The sequence below is a fragment of the Emydura macquarii genome, unplaced genomic scaffold (assembly GCF_026122565.2).
Source record: "Emydura macquarii macquarii isolate MOO-44397 ecotype Brisbane River unplaced genomic scaffold, CSIRO-AGI_Emac_v2 contig_6, whole genome shotgun sequence".
In the NCBI taxonomy this organism is placed as follows: Eukaryota; Metazoa; Chordata; order Testudines; family Chelidae; genus Emydura; species Emydura macquarii.
This window is the reverse complement of record NW_027130143.1, coordinates 1178762-1195349: the sequence shown is the minus strand read 5'-3', so window position 1 is coordinate 1195349 and position 16588 is coordinate 1178762. Positions and strand designations below refer to the sequence as shown.

The 16588-nt window shown below is 51.8% G+C and overlaps 1 protein-coding gene across 3 annotated transcripts in view; it reads left to right on the top strand.

Annotated features, from left to right (window-relative positions):
* Window positions 1–9809, top strand: part of GOLGB1 (golgin B1) — a 106077-nt gene extending 96268 nt beyond the window's left edge. For all 3 annotated transcript variants that reach the window (XM_067560561.1, XM_067559778.1, XM_067561336.1), the window contains 6 exons: window positions 493–642; window positions 3504–3662; window positions 3868–3965; window positions 4585–4719; window positions 6093–6198; window positions 7774–9809. In XM_067560561.1, coding sequence (XP_067416662.1) covers window positions 493–642; window positions 3504–3662; window positions 3868–3965; window positions 4585–4719; window positions 6093–6198; window positions 7774–7908 — 783 coding nt within the window. In that variant the 3' untranslated portion in view covers window positions 7909–9809. The remainder of the gene's footprint in view (window positions 1–492; window positions 643–3503; window positions 3663–3867; window positions 3966–4584; window positions 4720–6092; window positions 6199–7773) is intronic.
* The last annotated feature ends 6779 nt before the right edge of the window (window positions 9810–16588 follow it).

Genomic DNA, 16588 nt, shown 5'->3' with positions numbered 1-16588 from the left:
CCCAAAGACTTTACAATCTGTAGCCCCAAGTGGGACAAAACAACTGGCTGGAGCGTGTACATGGGTGGGGTTGCTGCATGGATCATGTGACGGAAAGGGAGGCAGAGTGCCAAATTCTTTGTTGTCTAAGCTGAAGAGGCATTGGGGCAAGGATGCCTTTGCTGATGCTCGTGCACATTCCAATCCATGCATTGGTGCCTTTTGAGCCATTGCCACTGCAAGTCTCTAAAGAGGTTATTGGGCAAACAGGAAAGGGCGAGAATCCCATGTGTAAGCCAGCTGAACTTCCACTAATTGTTCTGCTCTTCAGCTGTCCTTTGTGTTGCAGCCATTTACTCTCACCCTTTCGGCATGGACAAGCAAGGTTCCAGACATAGGATGAATGGAGGGTTTTGTGACTGGTACACCAGATAGGTGTGCAGTTAAAGGGAGAATGGGATTCAATAGAGAGATCTCAGCAGTAGGTACTTTCATCACTTTTTTTCTTGGCAGATTTCTCCAGAGACCCCTAACTCCAGTGAGACTTTGGGAGGGGACCTGTCCAGTCTAGAAGCCGAGACAGATCACCTCCGGGCCCAACTGCATGACAGTCTGAAAGAGCTGCACCAAAAGGAGCTGAGAATTCAGCAATTAAACATCAAGGTACAGCAAGTCACCTCTGTCTGTTTATGGAACTGGGGGCAGGGTAGAGAACAGACCTCCTATAGGGCTTAGTGGAAAGGAGCAAACCTCTGCCTGCTTAAGGGACTTATGCAGGAATGTAGTTTCCACAGCAGTCCCTAGGGTTTGTGGAGAGCAAATGTCTGTGCCAGAGCCCAGAGACCCCCCACCCAGAGAACTAATGAGATTCAGAGTGAATATCAGGCAAAACTGTTGAGCTGCAGAACAGCCTTTCTAGGGAAGAACTGGGGGCTCCATCACGCCTTGACAGGGCAATGGGTTCAGCCATGGAATCACCCCCCAGGGGGAGTTCCGGGGTCCCATCAGTCACCAACAGTGGGACAGATCTGGCTGGGAATTGTCTCCTGGGGGTCGCCATTTCTCCTTGACAGAGAAAGGATCCAGCTGGGAATCATCCCACCAAAAGAAGGACTTGGGGCTCCATCGCTCCCTGACATGAGGAAAGATCCAGCTAGAAATTGTCCGTCTTCCCCCTCCTGCCGCCCCAGGGGAACGGCGATTGCTTCCTGATAGGGGGAGGGATCCACTTGGGAATTGTCCTCCAGGGAAGTGCTTGGGCCCAGTTGTTCCATGGCACCAGGGTGGATCCACCTGGGAATCGTTCCCAGAGGACGGGCTGGGGTCCTGTCGTTCCCTGATAGGGAGATGGATCCAGTTCATGAACAGTCTCCTGTGTGGGGGAGCCCCCACAGTGAGTACACTTTAAATTGGTCAAAACACTAATAATTGTACAACTAGGGAAAATCCTGCACTAGCCTTTGGGAGATGGACTGGATGGAACCAAATCAATCTCTTACGTCTCTGACTTCTCCATTAATCAGGGCTGTATTCAGGCATAAGCACTTTGGGCCTGTGTCTAGGGCCCCAACTCCTGAAGTCATGTGATTACATCAGATTAGGAGTTTTCATTGTTTTAAAAAAAGTAAGTTCCTTGCCCTCATGGATATGAAGAAAAACTTGAAAATGTGGCCCGAGTGTAACCAACACAAGGAGACTGCCTGAGTTTGCAGACCGCCTGAGATAATAGCTCAGAAAGAAGTGACAGTCTGGCTGCGGGATAGGTATTGAAGGAAGGCAATGGGCCCTTGATGCTATTCTTGCCTCCCTGGGAGGGAGGGTGGGACCCTTGCTGCTCCCACAGGGTGAAGGATTCCAGTTGCCATTCCTGGACAGGAGCAAGTGTCCTAACACTGCTGCCCCTGAGCTCTCTGGGATGGGAGGAGGGCCCCCTGCCATTCCAGGTGGGGCACAGGGCTATATTGTGGGACTGGACCCATGGAGGACCCTATGTCATAGTGTGCCTAAGACTCCAGATTGCTTTAATCCTGCCCTGATGGATTGTAACACAGTTCCTGCCAACTGCTAAGAAATATATCCAGCATAGCTTCTCCTCTGCTTGGAGTCCATAAGTTTTCGGTCATCTTTCTTTACGTGAAGAAACAAGCAATGACGTACAACTTGATGAAGAGCCTGGTGGTGAAATCTTTGTATCTCATTGTTCTTCACTGTAAATAAAATATCCTTAAAGAAAATTATCAGAATTGCAAAGTCAAGCACTCAAAAGTTAGAAAATGGTAGAATTATGGTGGCCTGTGCAGCCTTAATCCTGGTTCCTTGTTCCTGTGCATTTTAGTACAGCTCCCTGTGTTAGTCACTATATACCTTTCAGCTTCTGCAGCAAATTATCCAACAGACAACAGCCCCATTCACGACACAACAGTTCCTTATTCACCATCCATCCCAAGCACTGAATGATCCAGGAATCCTGGACACATTAATATCTCAGACACACAAAATTCTGCTCACTGAATTTCTCCAGAAACTTTACTTGGCAAATTCAGTATTAAGCCTGGAGCTGGGAATTTCATATTCTACCTATTTAACACCACCTAACCCCCCTCAGCAGCTAAATGGGTCCCATTCAGTATGATCTGTGCTAGTGTGGTACCAATAAAGCAGCAGTCATAGCCATTCTCTTAGGGCTAAGCCTATTCTTCAGGGGGCATCTTTATAAAACAACCATCCTGATTACGTGAAATCTAGTTTCAGTGAAATAAATTGCATAGCTTTTATCTTGACTTGTGGCCCCCTTATCACTTGCCTCACTGCTGAATTCGACTTCTTTTGTTTTTTTCAATCTCCCCAGTCCTCCCTCCCGTGCCACTTAGTCTGACCCATCCTCTCCCCAGCAGAAAGGCCTTCCCCAGGCCAGTTCCCTTCTGCTGCTGGTCCTTCCTCTCAAATGCCTCATTGAGAGCCAAGAGCGGGGAGGTGGATTATATAAGGAAGACAGGCCACAAGGCAGTCAGTTTCTAGCAATTTAGGTCAGGACTTTATTCCAGACAAGTCCTGCTTATGTTCTGCAGCCCTACAGGTTGTAAAAACCCATGTCGTTCCCATATAAACTAATATGAAAGTCCTAAGCCCAAAAATTTAGCAAGATTCAGAAAGGGATTTTTACATTTACATTGATAACAAGAATATATAACATTATATGAGTTGTTGCTAACACAAATTTTAGAAGGGCTATTAAGCCTCCTGCTTCAGGGCTAAAGCCAAACTCTAACCATTGAAGATTAGGATGAGACCTAATCTAGGGGCAGATTATTCCTCATCTGCTATTGTGAGGCTCTTGCACCTTCCTCTGAAGCATCAGGTACTGGCCATTATCAGAGATGGATCCTGGACTACATGAATCTTGGGTTTGAACCAGTCTGGCAAACCCAATCTTCCTAATAAAACTCATTTGCTGTAGATGCCAAGGGGAGCAGCTTCTCTCTCAGAAGGACTTTTTTAGCATCTTTGCTCTGTCTGCTCCCCAGCTCTCTCAGATCTTCGAGGAGAAAAATGCCCTCTCTATCCAGCTGCGGGGCAGCAGCCAGAATCTCCGTGAGAGCCACCAGCACCACCGCGAGGTCCTGAACCGCTGCATAGCCCTTGAGAGGCAGCTGCAGGAGCTGCAGTCCCCAAACAAGGACATGGTAAGGGACAGAGTAATGATGGGGAAGGTAGTCTTCCTCTTGACAGCCTACATGGATTGAAGGGTTATTCTCACTGCAGACTTTGTTTGTTGTGTGACATGGCACCCAGTCTGAACTCTTACGAGACTTAATCTCACTCACCCATTGCTTCACTGATTCCCCTGCCCAGCACTTGATGCCTTGCTACACATTTACTCTGTTTCAGAGGTCACTCATGACAGATGCTGCTCCAGGAGCCCCCCAGGAAAAGAACGAACCTCCAAGAGAGTGTTACACTCCAGAACTGCAGGAATTACAGTTGAGGTGAGAACAGAGGGAAGGGATAGAAATCCAGATACAGGACCTTGTCTGATGCCAATAGATATTGGGGCAGGGAAGAGTCTTAGTCCTGCTGTGGGACGTAGGACCTTCTGGAATCTCTGAGGTGCACTCAGTTGTTATGACTCACTATTTCTTTAGATGAAAGCACAGACACTGACTTCAGCATGTAGCAATTGCTGCTGCCCAGTGCAGATCAGCTTAGCACCCCATTCACTTCACTGGCTGATCAGTAAATATTGGGTTATGTTTATGGTCCTGGCCTCAATCTACAAGGCTCTCAGTGAGCTGGATCAGGGCTGCCTCTGGAACTGAGACCTATTATGATGACTGTGCTCCTTGGGAATAATGGAACTAACAGTGTGAGTGGGTGATGGGCCCATGGCTATGGAACTCCTTTTCTGAAGTGATCACAAAACCTTTGTGGCTCAGTGCAAGACCCACCTCTTAATCTCAGCATTCCCACGGTAAGTAAATAAACCCCACCTCTTTGTGGACGCAAGGGAGAGAATCTGTCCATATACTAGAGCAGTGAATACAATATAAGCAGAGAGGGCCCCATAGTGGCACAGTTTGGGTGTTTCACTGTCCTATTTTCTGTCAGGTTGTCAGAGGCCCAACACCTGCACAGCAGCACAAAGCAGGACCTGAGACATTTGGAAGAGCAACTGCAGGAGGAACGAGACCAGCGTCTTGCTGCAGAGGAGGCTTTCTCAGCAGCACAGGATCAGATCAGGAGGTGGAGTGTTTCCAGTCAAGCAAGCTGATTGTTGCCTTAGTGCATCACCAAGTTTCTAGCTGTCTGTCCATCTCTGCTTTTTATAGAATGCTAATCACTGCAAAATCCGGGCACCACATTGGAAAGGCTGAAAGTTGGTCATGATTTTTCTTTAAAATCCCAGTTTTAAAGGAAGCCTCATATTTATTCCCTGTCATCTCTGAGCAAGGAATCCCTGTCTGAAGTCTATGGCAGTGCTTCCACTTGTGGGTAGGGAATCTCCATTAGTCTGCCCTGGCCACCAGAGGTTTTGAGCCTTATCTGTGTTATGGCAGTGCCCAGATTCCCTGCTCAGGATCAGGCCCCATTGTGCTGGATGCTGCACAGACACTCAGGCAGACATGGCTCCTGCCCCAATGAGTTCCATGTAATTTGAAATAAGACTCAAACAATGGGAAGTTAGAGCAGGGCTGGTACTGAGGTCATGCCCTTACATAGGGAGCTGGTATGAAATTTGGATTCCTGGTGGTACCAAATTTTTACAAATGCAATCTCAAGTGATGCCATAATCAGGCCTTCATTGACTGGCTGATTCCTTGTAGGCATCATGGCCTATTGTTTGTAATTGTGTGTCCAGAGCACTGGTCGGGGCATTGAAATCAATTCATCATAGAAGTGTAGGACTAGAAGGGACCGCAAGCGGTCATCTAGTCCAGTTCCCTGCACTCAAGGCAGGAAGGACAACATAATAACGAGACCTATCCTGACAAATGTTTGTCTAACCTGTTCTTTAAAACCTCCAATAACAGAGATTCCACAACCTCCCTAGGCAATTTGTTCCAGCGCTTAACTACCCTGACAGTTGGGAAGTGGTTTCCTAATGTCCAACCTAAACCTCCCTTTTTGCAGTTTTAGCCCATTGCTTCTTGTCCTATCCTCAGAAGTTAAGGGGAACAATTTTTCTTCCTCCTCCTTGTAGTAACCTATTATGTATTTGAAAACTGTTATCATGTCCCCCTCTGTCTTCTCTTCTCCAAACTAAACAAACCCAATTTTTTCAATCTTCCCTCATAGGTCATGTTTAATCATTTTTGTTTGCTCTTCTCTGGACTTTCTCCAATGTGTCCACATCTTCTGTGAAATGTGGTGCCCAGAACTGGACACAATACTTCAGGTGAAGCCTAATCATATAGGCCTTAAACACCAGTCTCTTGAACCATATCCAGAAGTGGCTAGGAAGCCAGCGCATGAGCTGGAGTCATGCATGGATTGTGGCTAGCACTGCCCAGCAGGCCAGCAGCCATGTTCTGCAATGGCTGTGGCTTCTAGGTGGTCCATGTGAGCAGCCTGCTGCAGTGTGTGTTCTAACAATTAATTATTTTTCTCTTCTGCAGGTTGGAATCAAGTGAATGGACATCTGCTCTTGGTCCCAGCATTGATGTGTCGCCCACCCATGAACACTCCTTGCTGATTGATCCCATGGACAGTACCTTTAGCAAGGTAAGAGTACTAGTGAATTGGCTGTGTCCAGGGAACTAGCTTCATAATGTAGGTCATGTGAGCACTTGCTGCTGTAGAGGAATGTGGTCAGAACATGGGGAAACCTGTTGATTCTGAGCACTGAATGTCGTTCATAGCCGCTAGAACCTGCCACTCCGATTGCATGGCTCAAGACGCCTCCACAGCCTGCATTATTCAGGAACTGCAGCTACACACATGGCTCTTGGAATCATGACCTTGGGAACTGGTTGGGATCCTGGAGGCCAAGGTTGCATCGGGGGTTACTCCTCCATTGCAGGGCCTTGTAATATTTGCCCAAAGTTCTACATAAAAGAAAGCAGCAGCTGATTGTGCAGAGAGGGCTTATGAACTCAGTAAAATGTGCCTGTCCTTAGCCTCATTCTCAGTGGTGGCAGATGACAGAACAAGGAGCAACTGTCTCAAGTTGCAGTGGGGGAGGTCTAGGTTGGATGTTAGGGAAAAAGTTTTTCACTAGGAGGGTGGTGAAGCACTGGAATGGGTTACCTAGGGAGGTGGTGGAATCTCCATCTTTAGAGGTTTTTAAGCTGAGGCTTGACAAAACCCTCGCTGGGATTATTTAGCTGAGGTTAGTCCTGCTTTGAGCAGGGGGTTGGACTAGATGACCTCCTGAGGTCCCTTCCAATTCTATGATTCTGTGTACAAAATGCAATAATTAGACTCTTCCTCCTCCCCCACCACTGCAGGCAGAAACCTGAGAGAAGGGATGGATCTTACTCTGTGCCCAGAAGGTCAAAACTCTCAGACAGTCACAGTCAAGGATCCCTCAATAAGAATAACCATGGAGGTTCAGCATGAGTGAGGGCAATGTTATAGACTAATAGAATCCTTGGACAGGAGGGACCTTGAGAGGTCATCTATTCCGGTGCCCTGCATTCATAGCTTTTTTTTTTTTTAACTCATGGGGTTCAAAAAAGAACTAAATAAGTTCATGACAGATAGGTCATCAATGGCTATTAGCCAGGATAGGCAGTGATTGCTTTTTCCAGAGGCTGGGAATGGACAACGGGATGGATCACTTGATGATTACCTGTTCTGTTCATTCCCTCTGAAGCACCTGGCATTGGCCACTGTCGGCAGACAGGATACTGGGCTAGATGGTCTGACCCATTGGTCTGACCCATTATGGCCGTTCTTATTGTTTCACTCTTGCTTTGCAGTTTTCCCTTTAAGTTCTCCTCTGTACAATCCCTGTCCTGGTGGGTTGGTGGAGCTAGGGCAGTGCTTGTGAGATGGGAGAGGAGGTGGATTAGCTGGGATAGGAATCCTTCAGAGTTCTGTGTTCGTGGTATTGGGGGGGACCCTGTAGTTAAATGGGGAATTGGCTCTACAGGTCCATAGCCAATGGGGCCCTGAAGCTGGAATCACATGGGTGGAAGCCTGAGAACACTGGTTAGACTATTGCATCCTCCTGGATGAGCTCTGTGTCTGTGGCTTGTTGGAATGGTCTCCCATTCCCTGTGGGGCTTTGGGTGCTGGTGGCTGGGCTCAGCCCTTACTGGCACTAACTGGTTTCTCCTTTACTCTTCCCCCCAGACTCGGAGCACCTCTGGTTTGCGGCGTCTGCTGCGCTCGCTCTTCTGTTCCCGGACCCGCCTACCACTGCTGGTGACCGTGTATCTGCTAATGCTTCACATCCTGCTCTTCCTGTGCTTTACAGGCCACTTGTGAGCAGGGCCAACAATCTCTCCCTGAGCGTCAGCCCTTTTCCCATTCCTCTGCCCCTTGCTCCAGCCATCTCTTTGGGCCACCTGTCACCAGTGTACCTCACCAGCTGCCCACTCTCACCTAGCTAGCTCTGTGGGGCAATTGAGCCAGAAGTCGCCAGTGCACACCCTGAGCTGCTTGCTCTGACCCAACCGGGTGGCTGATGTTGCTGAAGCTCGGGGTCTATTTCCAGAAGACAGCCTCTTCCCCCGCTCATTTCCTCGCCGCCACACCAGGTGTTACCAGGTCATCTTGAGCTGCACCTTTTCTGAACCAGGCTCCTCAGGCTGGGAATGAGTGAGGGCAGTGATGTTATGTGCAGCTTCCACCTGCAAAGGGGCTCCACTCTAGCTGCTAATCTGTGATGGGGGTTACAGAAAAAATGCTGTCATGTGGCTGCTGCTCCCCAGTGCCTTCAGCAGATTAGCTGGCACCACTGCACCTTGTCATCCTTACACTCAAGTTGTTGCCAATGGCTGTACCAGCCTAGAAGGTGCCTTGGCCACCTTTCCCTCATTAGTCCGTGTGTCACTGTCTGTGAGGTGACTCACCCTGCCCAGCTACACTGTTCCTTCACTTTCAGATTGCACCATCGTGTTGCAGAGATTGCACCAGGCTGTAAGCAAGGGAGGGAAGCTCCCGCCCCTCCCCCCCATCCACCGTCCCCCAGCTCTTAAACTCACCCACTTGGGCCCTTCTAGTGATAAAAGCAAGACAATGAAATTATGGAGTTTATGGGATTCTACATAAAACCAATCAGAATCTGTTTTATAACTTTTTCAATGGGAACAAATTTTTGGTTTTCAGCTCAGTAGAGTCCTCTGCAGGAGAAGGGCAGCCACTGCAGCATGTGGACGTGCTGAACCTTCCAGCTAAGGACTTTTGCAGGTATTTGCTGTTGTGTCTCCTGCAGAAGAAGGGCAGTAATTTAATTTTTAAAGGGAAGAGGGGACCTGACATTTTATCTCTAATTTAATCATTGCACTAATTAAAAGCTTGTTCAGCTCTTGCTGAGGACGGGAGGGGAGAAGAAAGCCCTGCTCCTGCACCCTGGACCAAGTTCACTGTTCCCTTTTCAAAAGATAACCTGGACAGTTTGTGCTACAGGGTATAGCTCAAGGAGTCTGAGTGCGGACTCAGGTTCTGAAGTCCACATGGACTGCAAGAACCCCACAGACAAACCCCTCGTTGCTGTGAGGGGAAGACTCCTGCGGCCTCTGCCCCACCCCACGTCATGAGACTTCTTTCTGGAGAAGCCTGTGACTGCTGTTGCTGGGGTGGCTGCACGTACCCTATGTCATACATTCTAAGTGCTGTTGGACATGTTCCGATTCGTGTAGGTGGCAGAGTTCAGAGCTCTCCACAGAGCACCTGAACATGTTCCATACAGATAATGATTCAACAGTGTCCCTAGAAATGAGGATTCTGAACCCAGCGGTGACTGCCCCAGTTGAGAAAGGAGGTTGGAACCCATCAGATAAGCTCTCACTTAGTGCTGCCATCTGTGGTGGGTACTTTGTGAGGTAGGCCTCTGCCTTCCTGGTTTTCAGATGCCTCACACACACAATTTAATGGGGGAAAGCTACTTCTCCTGATGCTGTTGTTAATCTAGGTCTCCAGGGCTACTGAACTGAGCCTGTGAAGAGCCAGGAACTGATTCCTTTGCTGTCCCTAAAGCAGCTGGGCCTCTGGCTAGGTCTAGAACACTGAAGCCATATACCTGTGCTCCCCCATGAGTATTTATAGAGAGCGTGCCCTGCGGGATTCCCCCCTTGATTCTGTGAAATCTAGTGACCAAACCCCTCACCTACAGCTTCTTGGGGAGCATGCTCCTGTGTACAATAAAGATTATTTTTCAGAGTGAAGCTGTGAGTGGTGTTTTGATGTGTGTAGCAATGGGAACTGACTTCTGAGTCTCCACAGCTGCCAGGCCATGAGTATGACCTACTATGGGGGACAATTCAAGACAGTGGCCACACTCAGTATGCTTTATCCCTGGTGTGATGGGAACGCCCTCCCTGTTTCCTCATACTGGTGAGTGTCCCATGGAGATTGCACTAACCTCCTTGACGCCTCCCTCAGATGCACAAATCCTACAGTGGCTGTGGGGGACAGAAGTTATGATTTTGAGAACTGTTCTGATGGAATTTAGCACCTGCCTATTGCCTTTACTAGTGTGTTTGACTATCTTGCTATCTGAGTTTAGGCAGAATTGTGCAGCGCCATGGAAGTCATTGGTGTTAGCAACAAAGCAGACTGTAACTATATGTAGTTTCCATGGAAGGGACTGGTCAGACACAGATGGAAGGTGGCCGTAGAATGGATGTAACTTGCAAAGTCAGGTACTCGCACTGATTCAGCAAAGCAAACGCCATCTACACTCCAAGGGGGCAACAAAAGCAAAGAGTATATAGTGCAGAACATCCCGTTCTCCCATTGTATCTTATGTGGGGGTATAAGCAGGTGCTGTTACTCGAGTGGCTTTGCATATTCCCACTTATGGCTATTGTGCCACCTTGTGGTGCCTGGCAGTGGAGCCCTCTTCTAGCAGTATCAGTTAGATGCTCTCACATCCTACCCGCCGGTGTTCCTACGCACCAAGGGCAGGACTGTTAAGGGAGTGGAGTGTGCTCCCCACTTCATTTGCTTCCATCCGCATGTCAGGATGGATGTAAATCCTCTGGTTCCCCAAAGCTGAGAGTCTTTTAAGTTAGCTAATACCAGCTTTCAGTTAGTAGCAGTTAAGGTACATCCTCTGTTCTAGGAAATGGTGGAATTAAGGAAGCTAAGGAAACTGGAATTTAAGAGGTGTGCTTCATGTCCAGGCATTTTCCTGGTATCAGATGTTCTCTCTTCGAGTGATTGCTCATATCCATTCCATTATAGGTGTGCGCGCACTCCGTGCACAGATTCCCGGAACTTTTTTCCCTTAGCAGCCCTGCAGGGTCGGCTCAGGCGCCCCCTGGAGTGCCGCGCTCATGGTGCAGTATATAGGACGCTGCCGACCCCGCAGGCCCTCAGTTCCTTCTTTCCTCCTGTGACGGTTGCTGGAACGTCTGCTTGCATATCGCAAGTAGCCTCCCTTAGCGTTTAGTACTTTCTTTGTTTGTTGATTGTGATATTTACAACTCTTTAGCAGTTAGTAGATAGTAAGCAAGCGCCCTTCGGGGCTACATTAGAGCCATGCCTGGCTCCACTGGCTTCAAAGCCTGCACCATGTGTGCTAAAGTTTTTCCCGTGAGTGATCCTCACGACCGCTGCCTCCGATGCCTCGGAGAGCGGCACAGACGAGAAAAGTGCAAAATCTGCAGAGCCTTCAAGCCACGCACCCAAAAAGAGCGGGATGCCAGGCTGAAGGCTATCCTGATGGAGTCCACACTCCGGCCGGACTCCGAGCCATCAAGATCACCGGTGGCACCGAGTGTCTCCTTGGTGCGGAGCGCCCCAACGGCACCAGCATCGAAGCCAGCAGTGCCGAAGAAGAAGAAGAGGCCTGAGGCCGTGCATATGGACTCCTCCCTGTGACCGGAGATCTCCCCCCAGACGGTCAAGGAGGGTCGAGCAGGCAGGCTCCCCTCCTAGCTCCGACTCTGAGTCGTCGAGTGCCTCGACACCGCGGCACCGAGGGCGGTCAAGAGGCAAACGTGCAAGGCAGCGCTGATCCACTTCTGCCTCGTGCGGGGATCACAGCTCCGGTTCCTATGCTCCGCACCGATCCCCAACTCCAGTGCGTAGCCTGGAACGGTCACCGTCTCCGACGCGGGAGAAGGTCACTGCACCGCCTGCCCCGGCTCTGCCTGCCCCAGCACCGCCTGCTCCGGCACCAGCTCCACCTGCCTCGGCACCGACCGTCTCGGTACCGCAGAGTAGACTACGCTCTCGCTCCGTCTCGAGGAGTCATAGGCGGCACCGCTCCCACTCCCGAGGTGGGAAACGTCACCGGAAAAGGTCGAGGTGCAGGGAGAGTTCTACATCCCACTCCTCCAGCAGCTCGTTCCCTCGATGACATCGGAGACGTCGGCACCGGCGCTCCTCATCGTCATCTAGGGGCTGTTCAGCAACCCGGGGCCGCAAATGATGGTCTAGCGGCTCCGGATCTCAGGCACGCCAGCCTCTGCAAGCACCGATGCAGGCAACGGCGTGACCCCAAGGTCCCTGGCAGTGGCCGTACTGGGGGCCGTGGAGTACCCAGATGGGCCAGGGCACTGCGTCCATCCACTCTTCAATGGCCCAGCCGGCACCCCTGCCTCCGGCACAACCGGACCAGGGTCACCCCTCTGATGAAGGTTCCGACCCCGAGGAAGGTCCCTCCACGGGGCCCCTCCCGCAGTCGTCGTCCTCCTCCCCAGATGAGGCGGCGGCTAGGGACCGTAAGGGGCCCCTCTTTGACTTCAGGGCCTACCAGGACCTGCTAAAGCGGGTAGCGGACAATCTCGGCATGGACCTCAAAGCGATGTCCGAGGAGGAAGACCCTCTCTTTGGGTCATCTGGCTTCGCAGGGCCATTGCGTGTTGCCCTCCCGGTGCACGAGAGGATTATGAAACTCACCAAGGCCCTCTGGCAGACTCCCTCTTCCGTGGCTCCTACCTCCAAAGCCGCGGAGAGAAAATATTATGTCCGCAAGGAGGGGTTTGATTTCTTGTATACCTACCCTGCCCCAGGTACACTGGTCGTTGACGCTGTCAACCAGTGCGACCGACAGGGTGGCCAGGGCAGCACCCCAAAAGATGACAGTAAGAAGCTGGACCTTTTTGGCCGTAAGGTTTACTCTACTGCAGCTACGTGTCGCCAACCACCAGGCGCTCCTGGGGAGGTACAACCTCAACTTGTGGCTGCCACTAGATCAGGCCGCGGACTTTGCCACTGTGACCCAGAAAGGAGCGGCAGTGGCGAACGCGGCATTACAATCAGCCAGCGATGCGGCAGATGCCGCCAGCAGGGTGATGGCTTCGGCCATCGTCATGCGCCGCTGCTCCTGGCTGCAATCTTCAGGATTATCCCAGGAGGTCCAGCAAGCAATACAGGACCTTCCGTTTGAAGGGGAAGGGCTCTTCTCTCAAAAGACAGATGAGAAGCTCCATGCCCTAAAAGATTCCTGGGCCACCCTTAGGTCCCTAGGGCTCTACATCCCCCAGGCCGCGAGACGTCAATCTCGGTCTCAGACCCAGAGGCAACCACCACCGCCTCCCAGGCCAGGCCCCAGACCTGCTCAACCAAGGAGGGGTCGGGATCGCTTCAGGGCGCCCAATCGCCATGACCGCAAGGGGTCTTCGGCGGGGCCCCAGCAAGGCCCAAGCAAGGGCAACAATGGGAATAAACGGTTTTGACGGTGCACACGAGGGTGGCACTCCTTCATTGCCCCTGGATCTCTCCCGACCCTTTACCCACAGACTTCGGCCCTATTATGCCGAATGGGAATCCATCACCTCGGACCATTGGGTCCTCAGCGTAGTCCTCAGGGGCTATGCCCTTCAGTTTACAGCCGTCCCCCCGGATTCTCCCCCGCTTCAGTCCCTCTTCAGGGACCTCGCTCACGAGCAGCTGCTTGTACAGGAGGTCAACTCTCTCCTCTCGCTCGGAGCGGTAGAAGAAGTTCCTCCACAGGAACAGGGGAGGGGATTTTATTCACGATACTTCCTAATCCCCAAGGCCAAGGGGGTTCTGAGGCCCATATTGGATCTCCGTCGTCTGAACAGGTTCATCAGACGCATCAGGTTTCACATGGTTTCCCTAGCCTCCATCATTCCCATCCTAGATCCAGGAGACTGGTTTGCTGCCCTCAACCTCAAAGATGCGTACTTCCATATCTCTATCCTCCCCAGTCACAGAAGGTTCCTCAGGTTCGTGGTAGCGGGCTCCCACTACCAATTCTTGTCCCTGCCATTTGGCCTTTCGTCGGCCCCCAGGGTTTTTACGAAGTGTATGGCCATGGTAATGGCTTATCTCCGCCGCAACGGGGTCCAGATCTTTCCATACCTGAACGACTGGCTGATCCGGGGCAGGTCCAGAACTCACGTGAGGAAAAGCCTAACACTTACCTGCACGACATGCACCAGACTAGGGCTGCTCATCAACGAGCAGAAGTCCACGCTCACCCCAGTGCAGCGCATAGATTTCATAGGGGCCACCCTAGATGCTACCCAGGCCAGAGCCTTTTTCCCACGGCCTCGGTTCAAGATCATGGCCGCCATAATTACCGAGTTGCACAGGTCCCCCACGACGACAGCCAGGCATTGCCTACAGCTGTTGGGACACATGGCGGCGTGTACATATGTAGTGAGGCTGGCTCACCTCAAACTCAGGCCTCTTCAAGGATGGTTGGCCTCAGTGTATGCACCAACCAGACATTAATTGAACAGGGTGGTCACAGTTCCCACCCAGGTACTGTCCTCCCTAGACTGGTGGAGGAACCCGAGGGAGGTTCTGAAGGGCGTCCCCTTCAGGGACTTGGCTCCCGCAGTGACTCTCATAACAGATGCCTCAGATGTGGGATGGGGGGCCCACATCAGTCAAGACTTGAGCACCCAGGGGCTCTGGTCACTGGACGAATGAGCCCTCCACATCAATGTCAGGGAGCTGAGGGCAGTCCGCCTGGCCTGCAAGGTCTTCCTCAGGTTCCTGAAGGGCAAGATGATTCTTGTCCTCACGGACAATACTGCGGCCATGTTTTATATGAACAGGCAAGGGGGAGCGCACTCCTCGGCCTTATGCTAGGAGTCTACGCGACTATGGGATTTCGCAGTGAGGCACGACTTCCATGTCTCTGCCTCTCACCTCCCCGGGGTCAGGAACGACGAGGCGGACTGCCTCAGCAGGTCATTCTTACCCCGCCACGATTGGTCACTACATCTGGAGGTGGTGTCTTCAATCTTCCGAAAGTGGGGGGTTCCCCAACTGGACCTGTTCACGTCGTCCTGGAACAGGAAGTGCCCAAAGTTGTGCTCGCTCCAAGGTCGCGAGCCAGGCTCCCTCTCCGACGTGTTCCTCCTAGACTGGATGGGGTCCCTCCTGTATGCGTTTTCCCCCATTCCGCTCCTGCCCAAAGTCCTTTTGAGAATAAAGAGGGACAGAGCGGACATGAAACTGATTGCACCAGTCTGGCCGCGGCAGCACTGGTACAGTATGCTGCTCGACCTGTCCATCGACACGCCGATTCCGCTCCCGAGGCGCTACGACCTGCTCTCCCAGGACCAGGGTCGCCTGCTGCACCTGGACCTGGACTCCCTCCACCTGACGGCATGGAGACTCTGTGATTGACTGAGGGAGAGAGAGCCTGCTCCTTGCAGGTCCAGCAGGTTCTGCTCGGCAGCAGGAAACCTTCCACTCAGATGGTGTACAGGGCCAAGTGGAAGTGTTTTACCTATTGGGCGGAATCCCAGGGTATCCCGCCGAGCAGTTTGCCCATACAGGCGATTTTGGAATACCTGCTCCATCTAAAGCTCCAGGGTCTCACACTGGCCTCCCTGAAGGTGCACCTGGCGGCTATTTTGGCCTTCCACCAGCCTATGGAAGGACGATCCCTGTTCTCTCACCCTATGTCAGTTAGGTTCCTCAAGGGGGTGGAGAGGCTGTACCCGCAGGTCCGTGACCCGGTGCCTCCCTGGGATTTGAACCTGGTCCTCACTATGTTGACAGGACCCCCTTCGAGCCCATGGCTACATGCCCACTGCTCGTCCTCTCTTGGAAGGTAGCCTTCCTGGTGGCCATTACATCGGCTAGGAGGGTTTCCAAGATAAAAGCTTTGACCTCGGAGCCCCCCCACACGGTCTTCTACAGAGATAAGGTCCAACTGAGACCCCACCCGGCCTGCCTGCCTAAGGTGGTGTCTGTTTCATTATAACCAGGATATCTTCCGCCCCGTGTTTTTTCCTAAACCACACGGTTCGGAGGAGGAGTGGAGATGGCACTCCCTGGATGTCAGACGAGCCCTGGCCTACTACATCGAGTGGACCAGGCCGTTCCGGAAGTCAACACAGCTGTTCATGGCAGTGGCGGACCGGATGAAAGGCTCACCTGTCTCTACCCAGTGCATCTCTACCTGGATCACCAACTGTATCAGGACCTTCTACGAGCGGGCGAAGGTGCCGCTTCCAGGAGCTATGACAGCGCACTCAACCAGAGCCCAGGCCTCATCTGCGGCCTTCCTGGGAAGAGTGCCTTTGCAGGACATCTGCAGAGCAGCAACCTGGTCGTTGGTCCACACCTTCACATCCCACTACGCCATCGTACAACAGGCAAGAGAGGACGCGGGCTTCAGCAGAGCTGTGCTGGCAAGGGTAGCTCAACGCTGACTCCTACCCACCTCCAAGGTATGGCTATTTAATCACCTATAATGGAATGGATATGAGCAATCACTCAAAGAGAGAAAACAGGGTTACTTACCAGTAACTGTTGTTCTTCGAGATGTGTTGCTCATATCCATTCCACACCCACCCTCCGTTCCCCACTGTCGGAGTCGGCAGAAAGAAGGAACTGAGGGCCCGTGGGGTCGGCAGCGCCTCATATACCACGGCATGAGTGTGGGGCTCCAGGGTGCGCCTGAGCCGACCCTGCAGGGCTGCTAAGGGAAAAAAGTTCCGGGAATCTGTGCACGGAGCACGCACACACCTATAATGGAATGCATATGAGCAACACATCTCGAAGA